The sequence below is a fragment of the Choristoneura fumiferana genome, chromosome 12 (assembly GCF_025370935.1).
Source record: "Choristoneura fumiferana chromosome 12, NRCan_CFum_1, whole genome shotgun sequence".
NCBI classification, from domain to species: Eukaryota; Metazoa; Arthropoda; class Insecta; order Lepidoptera; family Tortricidae; genus Choristoneura; species Choristoneura fumiferana.
This window is the reverse complement of record NC_133483.1, coordinates 17,746,333-17,766,633: the sequence shown is the minus strand read 5'-3', so window position 1 is coordinate 17,766,633 and position 20,301 is coordinate 17,746,333. Positions and strand designations below refer to the sequence as shown.

The following is a 20,301-nucleotide window of genomic DNA, read 5'->3' as shown; positions in this document are numbered from 1 at the left end:
AGACCCTGAAACAAGAATTGACTTAGGTACTTATTAGATTGGACAACTCTACGCAAAACTTAACAGGCCTGTGATGTGTAATTGTTTGATTATGTTGTATGTATGTGCTAAGTGGCAGCCAGAACTAAGTATTATTCTTATATATCTTTCGCAAGTTCACCCACACTTGTTCTGTTTTGCCTAAACCGACTTCCTATTTATTAGATCAGCATGAAGTATTAATTAAGTTTTGAAAATCTAGGTAGCAAACCTGAGGCCGTATTGTCTAACGCGCTAACGTTCGTGGTAGTATTTATCATCTCTTTCTACCCTCGTCTGATATCGTGTAACAGAAAGAAATGGTGAAGATGATCATAATCCATGTGTGTTAGACTTAAAAGCCTTTGAGACCTTAAACGAGTTCTGGAACCATTACAGTTCATGTCCATCATAAGTTATTAAATTAAAATTAATGCAAAAATTGTCATGTGTGGACATTTTATCTATTAACAGTCGTGTATGAACATAATATTTGTATTTAGCATTTTGTTGCGGGCGCGACGCGGGCGCACCTTGTCTTGGGCAACACACGTCCTCCAAATTCCTTTGATTTTGAACCTACGTGCGTGCACGTCGAATTATTACCTGCCTACTTGGAAACCTTGTCTCACTTAGAGTTTATTTTATCGTCAAATAAATGTGCTAAGTATATGGTTTGCGTAAACGTAAGATCTTATCATGTAGAACGCATTAGACACAACTTTTTTTTTAATAAACACTATCGATCTAATATTGATCCAATAGACAAATTCATAAACAAAACGGGAAAAAACATTTCAATCTACTTTGGAGTGAGAAAGGAGCGAGTTTCAATAAAAAAATCTAGATTCTACTGCAATTTATTGCGAAGCGCTAAAAGATTTAAAACAGTCATACCACAAATTTAAGTACATAGAAAATAGTATACCAGGTGAGTTACTCTTGTAGGCTTCGTTTCATTATGCGAGACGCAGGTTGAAAATAAAATTTATTTAAAATATTTTTTTTGGTGCAAGATTATGTCCAACAGTAGACGTCCTGCGGCTGAATGATGATGACCAATCAATTTGGATTTAATTCTATTTTCTACTAGGCAACATCCAAATTATCAATTCAATCCATCCTGCCTTCCATGATTGCACAATACTTATGTAGCTAAGAAATTTCCTGGCGTCACAAACCGACGCAGGCGCAGGCTCCTCGGGCTATTTTTACCCGGGCGGTATGCGGCCGGCGCCCTCCGGCCGTTGACCCTAATTGTGAGGGTCCAGGATAATGCACTTTAAATTCCTTTCTGAGTGAAGCGAATGCTTTTGCTATAAATCAATTTTGCATAAGAAAAGGAAAATATAGCGGTAATAGAACTTTGTTTTTGTTAAGGGTTCGCTGTACTGTCACATGTGACAATTTTGCCCTCCTTAACTTAAGCAAGTTTGCCCGCAGACAAAAAGACCTACTTCTATGAGATTGACAACGGAATACTTACTACGGCTTACTTGACTTTACAATGACAAAAATAAATAAATACTTAAAGCATTTTTATCGGAAATGAGCTACTACTCGTACCACAGTCAATTTAATCCCGGGTGTCCTGATTTTTACGCCAGCCCGCTTATGTGTATAGCAACCCTAACACAACACTAATTAAACTCATATATAAACTAATATAATTGTAATCACAATGATACACTGTTCTGTGTTCTCGCAGATATTAGTATCACGCAACATGCGATAATCATGTGACTTTTCCTGTCTCAATCTCAACCACATTGTCAGTGACTTAGAACTTTTATAACATAGTTGATATTCACAAAGTCGGTTGCATTGAACTGCGAGAAAAACAATGTGTCCCACGGAAGTAGGTGTTTAACAGAGGTCTAGTTCAAGAGCTCCATGACAAGTTAGATGAAGCCGTTTCTAGGCTATTGTGTTGCATGTCTGTGATGACGGTGTTTAAATGTCTAAGAGTTCAGCTGGCGAGGTATGCGGGGTGGCATGCAGTGTCGACATGCGAAAATAACTAGCTGGCGTACGTAACACACCATAAATAATGAGGTAAAAGTAGCCCTTTGAACTCATAGGTACAACTGTACCTACAGCTTGCGAGTCTCTTTGCTAAGCTTAAAACTGAATAAATATTCATTGCTCATCTAAAACCCTCAAAAAAAAAAAATTTTCAAAGTTATGCGACAAAAAATTCCATTAGTATAATTATCAAACTTGCTGACAAAATGTCAGGAAAATATCATGGGGATGGGATTAGTGTCAGCCGCGAGCTGGAGTCACAATACAAGTACCTAATATACTGTTACTTGTGTTGTGCTGGCGTCGTCTAAATCTTGCTTAAGGTTCAGGAAAGTGATCGAAATGGACCGGATTCATTAAATAAATAAGGGTTCCTAGTACGGAACCCTTTTGAAAAACGTTTGGAAAAATGTTCATTTGATGGCCAGTATCAATTTACGGTCGGGCAACTAAAAAAAGTTTTTTTATAGCTCAAAACATTGACAGTTATCTGACATAAGGAGTTTGTGTTGTAGATGCTTCATATTAGCTTTTTAGGCACCTAAATGCGGCATGCGCTTAAAGAATATGCCGTGTGAATAAGCCCTTACAGAAAGCTTTGCGTTATGCAGGTTATGTGACAAAACTAATTATGCTATGGCTTCTGTTTTCACATACCACTACTGGCAATAGTTAAGAGACTAAGGCATCATAGTGCCACTGACACACATGCGTTTTGCGTAACGTCAACAAAGAGATTTACCGATTGGCGTGACTGGCGTCGCGGTGGCGTCCGGTGACGCAACGTGTGTTGAGGCCTTTACAATTTGACATCCGATTCGGCAGACATTTTTTTTAATAGGATATGACCAATGTCGGATGTCGATGGTATCTGATTAATTTAATAAGCCGTGGAAGGTCGTTGGTTGAATGAACTATATTTTACGAGCAGATTAAAGGAGATGTTGATGACGGCATTCAAGACCAAATCTAGCTAATTTTGCAGCAAAGTATTTCTGTTCTTGCGTGAAAACATCTAAGACACAAATGAGTGGAGAATGAAATCTACTACTTAGCGTGGTGGCCTTGTGGTGTGACCTAGGGCCTCAAGCAGAGGGTCGTGGGTTCAAATCTGGGGCTACACTTATGAATTTTTCGAAATTACGTTTGAAATTTACCACGAGCTTTACGTTGAAGGAAAACATCGTACAGAAACCTACTTACACAAGGCGGTTGTAAAGTCAGGTATTCAAAATGAGAGACTTTTTGATTTGTAGAGTAGAAATTTGGTTTTTCGAAGGCGATTGCAAATATTGCAATGGAACAGCGATATAATAGCATTTTCTAAGCTACGTACGGGTACGAGTGCATGTTTAATAGTACATTACTGCAGAGGCCATGAAGTAAGGGATTGATGGACGAGTTCGGGATAAAACGAGTCCAGCAATCCCTGTTCTGGCCGAGGTTTGTATAGTGCTTTTCTCAAACAATGTGAGGAAATATTTCATCCATCCAGTACCACAATACACCAGTACTGTCCAGCCTGTTTGTAATTTTTCCTTGTCAGTTTATAATGTTAGTAAGCAAATTTAAAAAGTTAGAACAGCGGACAATAATGGATTTTCATACATACTTCATGGCCATGGCTAGAAAATGTAGGGAGCCAACAATGAGAAACTTCATGTCTCCATTTCGTGACATTAACGCACACATTTCCGAGCATGTTTGAGAAAAAATATTTATTATTCGCGTAGAGCTATCCAATCTTAGCTTAGGATTCAATTGTTGTTGCACTAGGTTTTGAATAATAATCATTACTAATTGAATGTCTCTATTGTTACAGATGACTGAAAGCCATGTGTAAATTGAAGAAATCCGTTTGCTGCGAAACTTGTCGGGGATGACACAGGTAAGAAATTAGTTTGTGAAAAATCCGAAAAAACTAAATTTGACAAAAATATCGATAAGTATTGATATTTTTTTAAAAATATCGATATATCGGTATAATTTGACAGAGAATATTTGCGCCCTAAAAATTTGAAGGCAGTTGAAGTTGAAATTGACAACAGAGTGGCCAACTTAAAAACCAAATTATAAAACAGCAAATCGAGTCCACCAGAAACAAAAAATACATAAAATATAATTTTTTAGAAAGATATTATGTTAGTAATATAAAACGTATTCCTTTTTAGGATTTTTTCAATCTTAAACTTATAAATGTTTATTGGTCTGAAAAAAATATCGATTTGTATACCTTTATAACGAAATATTAAATATCGCACAAAAATATCGATATATCGATGTACCGATATTTTTTCAACAAACCTAATCCACACAGTTCCGCGCGAGAACTAATACTACGACCTAAGCTCTCTCATTCTGAAAGTAGGTATCTACATATTGAAACTGTCATTACCAATAGCAGTTTTTTTTATCGTATCCTCTACTATTAGAAGTTGTCGTGTTTCCCTCAGGAGTTACCCGCACGAGACTCATGATGTCTCAGTCGCTGGGGCTGGGCGGCGAGCGGCGCTACTCCGTGCCCTCCAACCCGCTGCTGCACGACCCCCGCCACATGCACTCCGAGGACCTGCACGCCTGGTCCATCTACAGGTGATGATGATGTCTGATTACTTGGATCTGTGGCGCTATGGTTGTAAACAGCGAATAGTTTTCTGCGAAAAAAGAAGGAAGAAAGCTATTTTTCCCAGAGATCTCAGCCTTCGTTAAAACCCCCATGCGCGGGCACACGGAGCGGGCCAGCGCGGGCGCGTTCCTTTGTTAAAGCGTAAACCTCACAGCACGGCACATCAAAGTTGGGCCTTGTGTGGTTTACGCTTAAAAACCCGTAAGCGTTGCTCATACTATTTTTTTAAAAAGTACCTACAACGAACTTTTGTGGAGGCCCTTAGTATGTCCTTTGTCCAACAATATTTCCAAAACAGTTTAGAACTGGCAGTTTTGAATTAAAATCAACTTGCCCATCCATCCATCCATCCATTCCATCTTGCTCGCTAATCCTGCCGTGAAGCAGCAGAGCTTGCACTGTTGTGTTTCGGCGTGGAGAGTAAGACAGCCGGTGAAATTTCTGGCACTTGAGGTATCCCATCTTAGGCCTCTAGGTTGGCAACGCATCTGCAATACTCCTGGTGTTGCAGATGTTTATGGGCGGTGGTGATCTCTTACCATCAGGAGACCCACTTGCACGTTTGCCATCCAGTTAAATAAAAAAAAACTATTTAGAACTTCCTCTTTTGAAGTCTTTTAAAAATTGGATGACGCCACAGGGTGAAGACAAACGTTTTCCATGTTGGAATGATACGTATATCATGTCATGACTGATACATTATTTTATGCCCATGTGTAGACCACAAAATGTCCAAAGTATGTTTAATTTTAACGACTAAGCGTAAAACACACTAGGACGGCAGCGGGTCGCGAACGGGTCGGGTCGTGTACATACCGACCCGCTTTCTTCCTATCTGTGGTTTACGATATAACGAAATAGGTACCTTTTATTTTCTTTTTGGCAATGTAAATGTACCATCAGCCAAATAAGTGGTCTATCAATTTTTAAACAAGTTCCTATCAAATGAATATGTCGCTAAAGTCGCTAAAGTTGACAGACACGTCTATTGGCATTATTGTTTTGTGACATGCAAACGATTATCAACTTTAGGGTGATAGACCACATATTTGGCTGATGGTACCTTCATGAGTTGGTAATTTATTAAAAGTTTGTCTTATCCACAGGCAAAACCTGAACTCTGACTTCACGGACAGCGCGCTCGGCAGCACGGACAAAAGCCCTTTACCCTACGGCAACTTCCAGCTTCGAGATACCACCGTGCAGTCTATACTGTCCCACCCGAGATATGGACCCAAGTAAGTATATCCTAAAACCATGCAGATGTGTATTTAATTGAGTAAGGTTTTTGCTGGCAACTGTGGGTTTAGCAAAAACCAAAGTTCACTTGTTAATTTATTCGACCGGATGGCCAAGTGGTTCGATAACCTGACTACGAAGCTTGAAGGTCCTGAGTTCGATTCCCGCCGGGGCAGATATTTGCATGAATAATACGAATGTTTGTTCTCGGGTTGGATGTTTTAATATGTATTTAAGTATGTATTTATCTATGATACGAGTAATTATGTTTATCCGTTGCCTAGTATCCATAGTACAAGCTTCGCTTAGTTTGGGACTAGGTCATTGGTGTCAAGTCTCCCATGATATCATGATATTTAATTGGTTGAACATCTAGTCACCGGCTATCATGTCTGATAAGAAAACATATGTCACGGTGTTGTAACATATGACATCTAAGGTTAAACGAACCAATTGCAACGCGGGTTTCTAATAGAAACTTTCTACGTATGACGAGGTATCACGGGCCTACGTAGATCATATCAAATATTTTGAGTGCTTTGTCTTGCAAGTACTTATACGATACAAGAGACAACACTTCCCCAGTCACCACTCGTCATATATAAATATGTAACAAGACAAGTTATTAAGTAACGTTCATATTTTACAAGCTTAAGACTAAGTTTCATCACCGTATTGTCCAATGGAGTATGGAGAAAGTGACTTGCGGGACCAATACTCCTTATATGGATCAATACATTATCTTAAAGACACGATTGACGAGAAAGCTTTTTGTTTTGTTACGTGTTTATAATTGTTTGTCGATTGCTACCTCTCTCCAAGAAAGTGATTTGTTCTCTTTTTCGCACTAGGTACTTACTATACTAGAGTTTACCCGCGGCTTCGCACGCGTATACAATTGGATCTGGTACAATTGAAATTCCGGGATTTTATATAATTCCCCTCGGAATTCTCAAAGTTTATATCGTGGTCTTCATTGAGGTTGTTGTTAAGAACAACTGCCCAAAATATCAAGACTCTAAACCCAACAGTTGAAATTTAAAGATTTTATCCCTATCCCATGGGAATATCGAGATAAAAAGTAGCCTATGCGTTATTCCAGACGTGCAGCTATCTACATACCAAATTTCATCAAAATCTGTCCAGCCATTTAAGCGTGAAGGAGTAACAAACACACACACACACACACACACACACACACACACACACACACACACACACACACACACACACACTTTTCCATTTATAATATTAGTGGCATTAATGGCCTCTTTACCCATCTATGAATGTATCTATGAATATGAATATATACGGCCAAAAACCATTTCAAGTCTCTGATCAAATTAAAGGGTGAAACGAACGAGTAATCACACATTTTTGAGACTTTAAGGAACCATGTTGTGTCGAGAAGCTGTGATCAAGTTAATTCTGATTGAGAAAAGCACACAACCTTCAGTCTGTTTAAAGGTATATCCAACGACTGGCCACAGGCATTCCCGACCATGACCGTACGGTCACGTATCCACTATTCGTGTCCATTGCGCGGCCGAGATGCTCGCCATACAGTGGTTACCTCGAAACACACGCAATGAATAGAGAAAATGCACGTCGCTCTGCCAGTCGCGCCATGTAGCCAGGTTCTTAGTAATTCCCAACCGATCCCAGTATGGATTGGGAACAGGAATTTCTCACAGACTAGATTTATCATAGTCTTCATTATAAATGCTTTTATTTTACTTGCAATGTTGTATTTATATAAGTTGGCGTCATTTACAAACCATTTTTAAACCACTTCCTGTTATCCGATTGAGCGGAAATTTGGCGTAGGTACTTATGTAAGTTGGTCACAATACAATAAATCAGATGGTGAAATCTGGTGGTTTCCACTTGAAACAAAACGGATATGTAGTTTAGACGACAATGCAAGTACAGCCAGCAAAAAGTAAAATCAGTAAAAAAAAACACAAAAACATGCATTAAAAACACTTTTTTTTTCAGATCGGCGCTTGGTTCGAATATGTACACGTATCTCAAATTCGGCCTCCCTCGGGTGTTCCCGCCGAACCACAACGGCTCGCAGCGCTCGGGGACGCCTAAGCCCAAGACATCCATCGGCAGTGGCATGAAACCAACACCCAGGTAAACGCGATGTCCTGAAACCCTTCCTTCCTTCAGAAGGAACTGGCTCTTTCTTTTGGTGTCCTGTCGTGTCACCACGTAAATTTAGTTTTTATTGTTAGTTTTCGTGTTTTAGTCTTATTACTGTCAGATGGTGGTACTGATGGAACCAAAATATTTTTTTATCATTCTTCTAACCCTCTCCTCCCCGTAATAAGCTCCAGGGGATCCTTACGACGATTAAACCTAAAAAAAAAACACAATGTTCTCAAAATATCTGTTTGGCACTTCGTAATTTTATTAGTAGGGTCACTGTCAAAATTCGTGCTGGCCACTCTTTTACTTTTTACTTGTACATGTATGAGACTACAACTCGGTTATAGTCCATTAAAAATGTTTTTTTTTTTTAATTTTATAAGACGTGCTTTATACGAGTAGGAGATGTATGGACGACTGAGAAGGGAGGGCCCAGACAATGCCGGTCTCTCACCGGCTAAAAAAACCGGCTGCACGTCCTTAACTCCCTGGAGCTTATTAACATTACATTGAATAGTACCTAATTAACACAATCTATGGTACATTGTGCATTAAGGGGCGTAACAAGGGGATTACTAACGAGAGTTTATTAGAATGTGATACATACAACGATTTTCAACACATTGCGAGGCAAAAAACCATAGAATAATGCTAAGCTAATTATTTCAACATGCTAAAAAAATACTGAAATTATTGCAAAACAATTTAATATAAATTTAAAATATAAAAATGACGAAGCTTCATGATGCTTGAAGTCATAACTCCCTGAAGAAAAAAAAACTATACGTAAATCCATAACTCTCCCGGGAACAATTGAGACCATTGTCCTTAAGTACCTATACAGGTATGGAATAACATCATTGACGAGCAAGTGTGATGAAAAATAATTAATTATTCCAGGATACACAGACAAAGCCGGGGCGTGCGCGAGACCTCGTCGGGGTACGATAGTTCTGACAACGAGACCTCAACAAACTACAAGTACAGTCGCAAGTACAGATCTGACCCTGACTTCAGAATGCAAAACATACATCCATCATTACAAGTAAGTGAAGAAACACAAAGACTGACAAAAATACACTTTTGACGTGTATTCTAATTTGCAGATACAGTCGAACAAATTGAACATGACCCAAGGTGGAACCTTTTTACCCAACTGCGAAGAAGGAGGGTTATGTGTTTGACGCGTAGTATGTATGTGTATGTAAGTATGTATGTATGTCTATTCCTATGTCCTCTCGTAACTACTCAACGGCTTAACCGATTTTGATAAATGATACGTCATTGGATTCGTCTTAATGAAGCGAGTGACACTGGGTACATTTAATTCTTAAAAATCAAAATGGTGGATTTTTGGTGCCAAACTGTAAGTTTCAAAAAATGTTTTTTATTCAAACCTATTAAGTGGGGTATCAAATTAAAGCGAATAATTAGCCTATTCTAAAAATATATGGGTTATAACCGTCTTAATATACCATTTTCACATAAAAGTGTGAAATAAAACAATAAATTAAAAAAATCAAAAAACCCGAGTGCCTTAAAAAATACTAAAAAGAAGAAAACAAGCCTTGTGGGCTAAAACTTTGTTAAGTAGCTAACTTAAAGTTCAACAGTCGGGACCTATTTAAATCGTGACGCTCAAAAATTCTTACCTAATGGGTCCCGACTGTTGAACTTTAAAGTTAGCTACTTAACAAAGTTCTAGCCCACTAAGGCTTGTTGTCTTCTTTTTAGTATTTTTTAAGGCAGTCGGGTTTTTTGTTTGTTTTTTAATTTATTGTTTAATTGCTACTAATGTCATGTTGACAATGTTGACATCTCATACTCTTGTCAAGGAAATCATGGTGAAATTGATTATTAAAGGGTTCCAACCTGGGCCATGATTAAATTTGTTCGACTGTACCCAATAACCTGTCAATTTCAGTGAAAACACACTAGTGTTCTTGGGTTTCGTAATCCTACGAGGAACAGTTATAGTTTTGCTATGCCTGTCCGTCCGTCCGTCCATTTACCCTTTTGAAACGTAATAAATAAATAAACATACACACTTGTCTTAAATATACTCGTAGACCCTGGTTATATAAATAAACTTGTATTTACATTACACTACTATCCTTTCATAAGAATGAACATATTTTATTATAACAAAGAATAAATACTTGAACAATAAGATAGGAATAAATTTAAAAATAATTATTCTCCAAAGAGTATTCGCATCCCTAGAGGCATTGACTAGTCGGTGTCAATGTCAGCTGACCACATTAAGTTTACAAGATTGTTTGAAACAAGCTTTACAAAGCCCCAAGTTAGAATTAATCGACTTAACTTTGCCTATTTGGACTTATTTTAACTCCTTCACTTGCAGCCCCACGGCCAGGGAGTCCCTTTAGTAGCCATGCAGCAAGCGGGGCTCCGCGAGCCTCGCTGGACCAGCTCGCGGCACAAGTCAGTCAGCGAAGCCAACTTGTTGGGCATCGACGCGCGCCCACAACGCTCCGTGTACAGCCAGCGGCGGAACAGCGTCGCTGACTACGTTCCCGACAACGATCATCAAAGGTCAGTCCGGTCATTTGTATTTATTCGTCATTATATACATGGGCAGTAGGGTGATTTAGCAGTAATCGATGTTTATATCCGGTTCGAAGGACCATGTTCAACGATACATCTTAGCTACTGGAAAAGTAGTATCGTGTGTTTATGACTGTTATAAGTAAAGATCAAGACAGAACATGACAGCCCAATCTACATATCCAGTGCGTCAAAAAGATTTTGTATGTAACGTAACGAACGGAAGACTGAGGGGCTACTACGACATTCAAAAATCGAAGTTCGTATCGGTCCGTCCCTCTCACTCTCGTATTAAATAATATTAGCGTCAGTGGGACGGCAAGATCTATACGAAGTTCCATTTTTGCACTATATTGACACAATCGATAATGGCGTTTCGTACGTTGGCAGCTCTAATGTTTATAAATAATGGCGACTGAACGTGCGTTTGTTTTGACTGGATTTTTTTGTTGATTCCAGAATACAAAAGTGGATAATATTGTAAAATACAACAGATCAGATTGCATACGAAAAAACAATACAACATGAATTGCGTAATTCGCTACAGAACTTTGTCAGTGTGATAATCATGAATTCACTCATTGTACCGCTATTGTTTCTATTTTTTAGGAAATGAGGCACTAGGTTTGACTTATGTTTTTATAACACTAAAATTTGGTTGGTTATTTGGAGTATTTTTGTATTTTTTATTTCAACTCCAAATTTGTTACTTTTACGGTCATCCCGTAAAATCATATCGAAGTAGCGTAGTAGAAAAAAGCAACCTGAGATATCTTGTGCATAGGAGAAATTCGTGTCTGTACTCCTGTCCAGTGGTAGTGTAGTGTAGGGGTATGGCACGCAGCACGGAATGCTGAGGACCTGGGTTCGATTCCCAGCGCTGTTCTCTTTTTCTGGTTTTTCTGTGCATCCATGTCTCAGTTAGTATTTTCGAATAAAATTTGGTTCGCGTATGGTTTAAGATACATTCGTATGTAAATGAATCACAATCAACTGCCAACTTTGCTGCTTAAAATTTCTTCTGACGCGTTCACCTAAGACCCTTTTGCTTTTAAATGTCAAACACTTTGGGAATAATTTATTGCTAATATTTCACCAGATACTAGAGGAGACTAGAGGCGTTGATTTTCCCATAGTAAAGACTTCAACGCGTTCAGCCGTTCGAGATGTGAATCAAAATGTTGACAGTGGAATACATACGATAATTTTATATACCATAAGAGCCGCTGATTTATCATCGTTTTCTTCCATTCATTATTCCTTTTTTCTATGAGCAATTGGCTATGCAAAATCACGCCTAAATGTATGCAAATATGTGGCCTAGGCCTTTTTAACCTAGATTTGAAGACGGTAGTAAAGACCAGGTCAGGATTGAAATCTTTGTCCTAACCTAACCTTAGAGCCTGTCCAGACGGAGCGTTTTGCGCGCGAGGCCTCGCGAGTACACTCGCGCGTTCCCGAGGTGTTGGAATCTATTTTAAGGATTGCAACATTAATGTTTATTTTATATTTTTTTGTACGTGGCAACCCTTTCTTGGATTCCGACAATACACGCAGGTTTTTATTCAATTTATAAAAACCACAGTTAGAATCCTATAATAAGTGATTTCTTCATGGTCCTTCGAGCCGGATACTAGAGCTACACACACCCCGTCCAGATGCTCTCGCGATTGAAGCTCTAGTACCTCAGGAACGCGCGAGTGCCCTCGGGCGCAAAACGCTCCGTCCGGACAGAGGACGACTAAAACCAATTTATGCATTTTTTTCAATGACAAATCTTTACCATAAGTAAACTTTGTTTCAGCTACCTGATGCCCTCATCTCACCTCGGAGGCCGTATGTCCAAGGCCGGTAGTCACATGTCCATAGCTCAGTCCCGGAAGCACTCCACTCTTCGGCCGGGAGACCATTTGGATGGCTACGCGCACTCTGCTTATATTTATCCTAACTATTATGTAAGTTAATATTATTTTGTTTTTATTAGCAGGATTTACACGGCACTATTGGCTTAACGTCTTCGGATGTCTTCGGATTTCTTCGGATGGATTGGTTGGGGGCGACGTGGGGCAGTTGGTGGGTTTGAATATTGAGGCCAATTCTGTTTATTGAATCAGGCGCTACTTTGCGGAGTTCCACAAACGTTTGCTCACTCGTGACTTATTACGATAGCTAGGTCTATGCTACAAATGTGTGTTCATCCAGGTCCTCCACCTCCACACTGTAAGAATAAACACAAGTCACACAAACCCAAATATCACCACCACCATACTACACTGATGCTTTTCAAACTCGATTTCATCCTCAGAGTAACACAGCCGTTCACCATGTTACCAGATGTTAGTGTGGTGGTGGTGATAGTTTTGTGTGGTTTGTGTACTGCATGAAGACAGTTGTGGTACAAATGATTTCAGGCCTGTGTGCCTGGCATGCGGGCCACACAGGCGTCTCAATTTATTTATCTGGGAGTCCTACGTCCAACAGTGGACGTCCTACGGGGGATATGATGATGGATTTGATTTGATACCCTTTCAATCTAGGTGGGCGAAATATTGCCCGTCAAGCGGGAAGAATGCAACGGAAATTAAGTGATCCATATAATTTCAGGTTAATAGTTTGGAGATCACGTCCCCGGAGAACAAGTCTGCTCTGCTGGTGTCTGGACTCAGTTTCGAGGTGAAGTCTGGAGAGATACTGGCTGTACTGGCCACAGCGCAGCAAGAGGCTACGGGACTCTTGGACGTGTTGGCTGGTGTTAGAAAGGTACCTTTTGTCTGGCATCTTGCCTCGTAACACAGTTTTTGGAGATTCCATGTATATAGATTCTATGTATATAGTTTGTCAAAATAAGATTGGGTTCTTCTTCAAAGGATCCAGAAGAAGCCCTATAGCTCTGGCTTATCCGACCGCTGGTCTTCTGCCCCTCGGCATTAGGCTGTATCTTTAGAACAGTAATAAGTCGCACCTTTAAAATTATACTGGAATATGTAATTCGAAATTTTCTCATTTTTAAATTCAACCAGATTGTGTTTTATTTAAAGTTTATTTTGGAAATGTGCATATTTCGAATTGTTTCAGTTTAATTTTAAAGGTGCGAAGTATAGAAGTAGGTATAGATAGATACATAAGAAATTTGGCCGTAGTAAGAACAATCCCGTATAAGAAACGTGTTGTTTTGATTGATTAAAATAAGTTGAACTCTTAATTCTCACAGTCTCAACAAGTCTAGGAGTCTAAAGAGCTGTTGACGGATAAATGTGTTGCCGTCTCCTTCTATTCGAACAAAACAAACAGAGACCACATCACATTTATTCGTCAAATAAATTTAACTTTAATGGATCGAATGGCCAAATGCTTAGAGAACCTGACTGCGAAGGTTGCGGTCCCGGGTTAGATTCCCGGCCGGGGCAGATATTTGTATGAATAATCTTGAGTGTTTAATATGTATTTAAGTGTATTTATCTGTATAAGTATGTTAATTCGTTGCCTGTATCCATAGTACAAGCTTTGCTTAGTTTAGGACTAGGTCAATTAGTGTCAAGTGTCCCGTGATATTTATTTTTCGTGGCAAAACTAATGAAGGTGGACTTTTTGTTGCAGAAACTATCAGGCGACATAGTACTCAACGGCCAGCCGGTGGCCTCCTCCACACTCCGCAAGGTGGCAGCGTACGTTCGTAAGGACACGTCTCTCTGTCCGTCCATGACGGTGGAGCACACGTTGCGTTTCCACGCAGCACTGCGGAGGCCGCGCCAGAACCAGCATCAGGTCAAGATGGATGATAGAGATCGGGTGAGTCAAGGCTGAGTAAACTTAATGTTTATTGGGCCAAGAGCCTATGACATCCATACCTTCGTTATAGTATAAAGGCTGATTTGACAGGTTAGAACGATCGGATCGGAACGGATATCAAAATCATTAAATTTCACCTTAAATTCGTTATACTATAAAACTTAGTTTTTATATATTTTGTTCAGAATGATATTATAAATCACTTCCTTCATTGCCAGACACTTTGTAGGGTTGCAACCCCCTGCCAGTCACCCTTAAAGTATGTTTGAATAGACGCCTGACGAAATAAATTAGCAAAGCTTACCTTAACTAAAAATCTTACTTCGCAACAAACTCAACAGCAATATTATATTCCAGATAAATCTTCTAATAGAAGAGCTAGGCTTGGAGCAAGTTCGAGATACTAACGTGGCTCGACTAACGCGCTCCGAGATCCGAAGACTCAACGTAGCATGTCAATTGCTACTGGACACCGCTGTACTCATATTAGACCAACCAACTAAGGAGATGGACATCTTTGACACGTTCTTCTTGGTCGAGTATTTGAGAAACTGGGCTAGTACCGGACGCGTTGTTATTATGTCGCTGCATCCGCCGACTTATGAGATCTTCGCTATGCTAACCAAGGTGAGTTTGAAAAGTAAATAAAATAATTTCACAACTGCTTAGATCCTGCTTAAAACTTCTATATGTTAACACTCTCGCAACTATAAAGCGTTTTGATTGTGATATGGTTCCTTATTATGACGTACTAGTAGGTTTTTTTAAACTTTACGCTACAATCACCCATGTGCTTAGCTGGGTAGTTAAGAATGTCTTGATACCTACCTACCCTCCAATTAGGCTAGAAAAGCTTACTAAACTCAATCAAGAGGTCTTTAATGGTCCTTTCAACCGGCTTACTTTTTTCCAGGTGGTGTTAATATCTGCTGGCAGAACAATGTTCAGCGGGTACAGAAGAGACATGTTGCCATATTTCGCCTCTATCGACTATCCCTGTCCTGCTTTCAAGAACCCTTCCGATTATTACTGTAAGTAATAAAAAAACCGACAATCCTTAAGGCATAGACACAACATACTAACGTTTAAATTTAAGTGTTTATGTACAACATGGGTTCGCGTGGCAACAACGACTCAGTCCCCTCATTCTGAGAGGACTCCCTGCAGTGGGACGTATATGGGCCGAGATGATGTACAAAAAAATTCATGTTCTTAGAACCCCAAGTAAACTATATTCATGTTCATCTTTTCTCTGTACAAGTGAAGCCGGAATGCAAAAGGTCAATTTTGTTTTAACACTAGTCTAGGCAGGCACTGGCACAAAAGGACCAATTTTTGAATGATCAGATTCCGCTATACTTCAGATGGAATCACTGAGATTGTTATTAACCTGACCCCCCCTTTTCCAGTGGACCTGGTAACCCTGGACGACCTGTCTGCAGCAGCCATGCTGGAGTCCTCGGGCCGCATCGAAGCCCTAGCGAGCGTGTTTGCGGGCGCGCAATCCCCACCGGAGCCTCCACCACCGGTTCCGCTGCCTGTACCCATCGCAAGACCCAATGTCTTTGTTCAGGCCTTTGCTTTAGTCGAGTAAGTTTGAGAAAGGGTCAACAGTACAGAGGCCTCATTGTGTGACATACTTAGAATCACAATCGTTTTCACCACTTCTTTCTATCACACGGTATAAGACGAGGGTAGAAAGAGATGGTGAATGCGATCGCGAACGTCAGCGAGTTAGACAATACGGGCTCGTGTCGATTCACAAGAGCTGGCACGAATGGATTGAACAAAAGTAATGTCACTTTCACTTATATTAGATTTCAATAGAATCTGTCAATTTTCTAGACATCGAAAATACAAACTGAAACATAGATGCACAGAAAAACCAGAAAAAGAGACCTGCGCTGGGAATTGAACCCAGGTCCCCAGCATTCCGTGCTGCGTGCTATACCGCTACACCACCACTGGACAGGAGTACAGACACAAATTTCTCCTATGCACCACATATCTCAGCTTGTTTGTTTTTATTTAGCAGCGACACTAGCGACATCTATGCTTTAGCCCTCATCGAGAAACTTTCAGCACCCCATCAGAACTAACCGCTCACCCGGACAAGAGATAAGTAATAAAGAAAACCGCATTCAACGTTTAAGCGCTACGGTGCCACAGACAGACACATAGCGGTCAAACTTATAAACCCTCCTCTTTTTGCGTCGGGGGTTAAAAAAAGGATAAGTAACAAAATTTGGAGTTGAAATAAAAAATTAAAAAGACTCCAAAAACCAATCTTAATTTGATTGCTTAATAGCGACATCTTTTGTTAGTTCTGGGGAACCTTAACAGTAGGTACAACAACGTACAATGCCCGACATCATTAAGCCGAGTTTAGACTTGCAAGAAAAAATCGTGCAAGTTGCATTACATTGCGGCGCTCGATTGCCCACTACAAACTCGTTTTCTTTACGGCCTCGCAATGTAATGCAACTTGCACGATTTTTCTTGCAAGTCTAAACTCGGCTTTACGTTTAATAAAAATTGAGTTAAATAATTGATTATTCAAACCCCCTGCCTGTTTCAGAAAAAGTCTGGTGTTCACACAAATGACGATGCTGTCCAACGTCGTGACGAGAGTACTTATCGCAGCCATTATGTCTCTCATTACCGGAACCATATTCTGGGACCTACCGACCACTGACGCTAAGGTAAGCTAATCTTGAGCTTTAAAGATTTCCAGCTCACATAGACATTAAACTCTGTATCAATATTCTGTATAGAAAGATCCCTGATAAGTTTAAATTTGATACTTTACGCGTCAAGACTAAGGGCTTATTTCACTAATCTTTGATCATCACCATCATCATATCAGCCATAGGACGTCCACTGTTGGACATAGGCCTCCCCCATAGACCTCCAGTTGCCTCAGTTGGAAGCTGCTGGCATCCACCGTGAACCCGCGACTTTAACCAGGTCATTCGTTCATCTCGTTGGTTTAATCTTTGATACACTTAAGTTCTGTTAATTCATGATACGGATATCAATCATACCATCTCTGTTTGTTTTGTTCGATTTTACTGAAACGAAATTACACATAAAATAACAGGAATTGAACAGAGAACGGTAAAAGAGGCCCTGAGCCAACTGAGTAAATTTTTCTTGCGGTTTACGTAGACGACTTTATTTGTCCCCAGCTAACTCAAAACGATCGCATTGGCTTCCATTACTCTGTGATGTGCTTGGCGATGTGTCCGCTGCTGCTTTGGCTGAGCGTGCGAGAAGCGAGCTCCATGAGGCGGCATGTTGAGCGCGATGTTGCTGTTCCATTGTACTCGAGGGCCGTTTTCATGCTTTACGATGTAAGTGAATAGAATATTTTGTAGCAACCCTAGCCCTACCTAGTCTTCAAATAGTAAATAGAGGATGCTAGATTCAACATCGCGCTATCGAACTTTCTTAATAAGGGTTTTTATAGCAAGCTAGTTGGCGCTAGTACTTAGCATGAGGTCCCTTTGACAAGTTTGACATTAATGACGTCACTTTTTAACCAACTTTATTGGCTTTATTTGCGGATATTTATTGAAGTTGTCTTAGAATGTACCAAAGTTATTAGACTGGGAAAACTGAGAATGCAGATATATCGAAATGTTTCCCAGATTTATTAGAAAATGTTATCTCAATATTTTTACAGCAATTTCTGGAGTTATGGTCGGCTGTTCTGACGTGGTTGGCGTACTTGGTCCCGAGCTACGCTATGAGCGGATTATATGCGCAGACGCCAGGCTCCTTCGATGGATTCTACATATATCTAGGTAAGCAACACAACTAGACAAGTGACAGTTGAAGTAAATTCTTGCTCACACTTAAAGTTAATATTAGGTGACGAGAAACCGTTTCTTCGATGCATTAACATCACGGCTCTTTCTCAGATTGTTGTCAAAACGATTTCCTTGTAAAAACTCTATTGTACCTAATCATTGGGCATCATGGGGTGTCTTGTTGCTGCACGCATCTTATAAGGTTGTTAATAGCTCGATCTGTGGGTACTTACAATAGAATGCAATACAATATCTCTTTATTGGACACCAACACATAGCAAGCTGTACAGAAAACAGGTATATATATATATACACAGAGTCTTTCTGAGGTATGCAATAGGCGGCCTTATCTCTTCAGAGCGACCTCTTCCAGGCAACCTTTACAATGGAATGGATGGAGAAGTAAGAATAATTTTGGGTACAACTAAGATTAGAGATAAAATTACCTAAGTAGGTAGCTTGACACAATACTGCCTCTCATCTACGCTGAAAAGCCTTAGATTAAGAAAGGTATTTTCTAAACTTTCAGGCTACACAGCGCTCTATCTAATAGCGATCCAAATGCTCTTCCGAGCGGTCGTGTTCCTGGTGCCAATGGAGAAAACAGCTGCTATCATCGGTGGCTTCTGCCTCCTACTAAGTACCCTGGTCAACGGGGCCATGCTGCATCAGCAAGACTTGCCGCAGTACTGGAGGTGGTTGGAATACGTCTCGCCATCGCGCTGGACGCTGCCTGAGATACTTCAGAAGGAAATGAGCGAGACCGCTTTGAAAACTAGCATTAGTAAAGAGATGAGGTGTACTAATAAACAGGTATGTTTCATGTGAAAAATTTATATTCCTTTTAAAAATGGTTTAACATTTTGGGGCTGCTGCGCCGTAAGCACACTGAGAAAGATTTAGGAAGGGGCAAACGTGGGCAGATTTTGGAAAGGGTGGTCTGGTAACAGGTGTTTCCGTAGATCCTCTATCTTTAAACTTTGATAAAAGTACCTTTGATTTGGAGGGGGGGTGGTCCTTCCACGTGACCAGTTCCCCTCGATCGCCACAGATAAAGAGTCCATTAAGTAAGCAAAAGCCAGTAGCATTACATAATGCCAGTAGCATCATACATTCATTGCCTTTATCTGTATTTAGTCTATGCCGTAACTAGAAGTTTTTTTTTTTGGCCCGCTGACGGGCAATGGAACTCTTGACAACTTGAACTCATCCAAAAATATTTCTTTATTCCAGAGATATCAGGACATCATAGTACAATCACCTTGTCCTCCGCCCAACGGCACGCAAGTCTTATCCAACTTTGAGTACCTTCGCGGCGACAAAACCTGGGAATGGACTGAAGAAAGCTTCCTCGTAGCGCTAGCAATATTCTACGCTGTGTTCGCTTTTATAGCTATCTTAGCTTTTGTCTGTGACTGTACTAAGTATGTCAGGAGAAAGGAAAGGCATAGTATGAAGGGACACAAAGTCACTGTCAATACGCCTTGATAATTGTTTTCTGCTGCAGCAATAACCGAGCTTTCCATTGGTCGTAATTATATTGTACGCGATGACGTTTGGTTTGACAACCAATCAGGGAGGAGTGTTGATTCTCAGGATCGAATTCTATGGGTTGATGCCATTTATATTCAGGTTTGGCATCTCTAATAAGTACCTAAAGCCAAATTAGTATTATTGTCCTGATGTTTGTGTGATTACATGAAATGCAATGAAATTTCATAATATTCCAGCCATATTTGGCCAATTATTTATTCATGCTGGCCAATGAATTGGCTCCAATACCAATACTGTACCCGACAATGCAACCGTGAAGTTGTACGCAAATCAATAGGGAATCCTATCATTAAGTCAGAATGAAATGGGAAAACATCACATTGTACTGGAAGATTAATATTTTCCATATAATTTGATGCTAAATATAGTGAAAAAGTGTAAAAGTGTAATTGCAGGTAATGAAAGTTTTGGATAAAACTGATTCAATGCAAGGACAAACTCTGGCTAGTCCATGAAGTATGTCCAACATTTGAATCATTTGAATGAAGTTAGAAAATTGAGTGAAAGTAACGATTT

The 20,301-nt window shown here is 39.9% G+C and overlaps 1 protein-coding gene across 1 annotated transcript in view; it reads left to right on the top strand.

Moving 5' to 3' along the window:
• LOC141433535 (uncharacterized) overlaps positions 1-19,769 on the top strand; it is a 32,052-nt gene extending 12,283 nt beyond the window's left edge. The window contains exons 2-19 of the mRNA XM_074095619.1: positions 3,866-3,931; positions 4,497-4,635; positions 5,776-5,907; positions 7,907-8,047; positions 8,963-9,111; positions 9,169-9,173; positions 10,440-10,618; positions 12,435-12,585; positions 13,235-13,390; positions 14,228-14,419; positions 14,777-15,046; positions 15,333-15,450; positions 15,829-16,009; positions 16,998-17,121; positions 17,608-17,772; positions 18,105-18,225; positions 18,761-19,044; positions 19,465-19,769. Coding sequence (XP_073951720.1) covers positions 4,517-4,635; positions 5,776-5,907; positions 7,907-8,047; positions 8,963-9,111; positions 9,169-9,173; positions 10,440-10,618; positions 12,435-12,585; positions 13,235-13,390; positions 14,228-14,419; positions 14,777-15,046; positions 15,333-15,450; positions 15,829-16,009; positions 16,998-17,121; positions 17,608-17,772; positions 18,105-18,225; positions 18,761-19,044; positions 19,465-19,719 — 2,742 coding nt within the window. The 5' untranslated portion in view covers positions 3,866-3,931; positions 4,497-4,516 and the 3' untranslated portion in view covers positions 19,720-19,769. The remainder of the gene's footprint in view (positions 1-3,865; positions 3,932-4,496; positions 4,636-5,775; positions 5,908-7,906; positions 8,048-8,962; positions 9,112-9,168; positions 9,174-10,439; positions 10,619-12,434; positions 12,586-13,234; positions 13,391-14,227; positions 14,420-14,776; positions 15,047-15,332; positions 15,451-15,828; positions 16,010-16,997; positions 17,122-17,607; positions 17,773-18,104; positions 18,226-18,760; positions 19,045-19,464) is intronic.
• Positions 19,770-20,301: the final 532 nt, after the last annotated feature.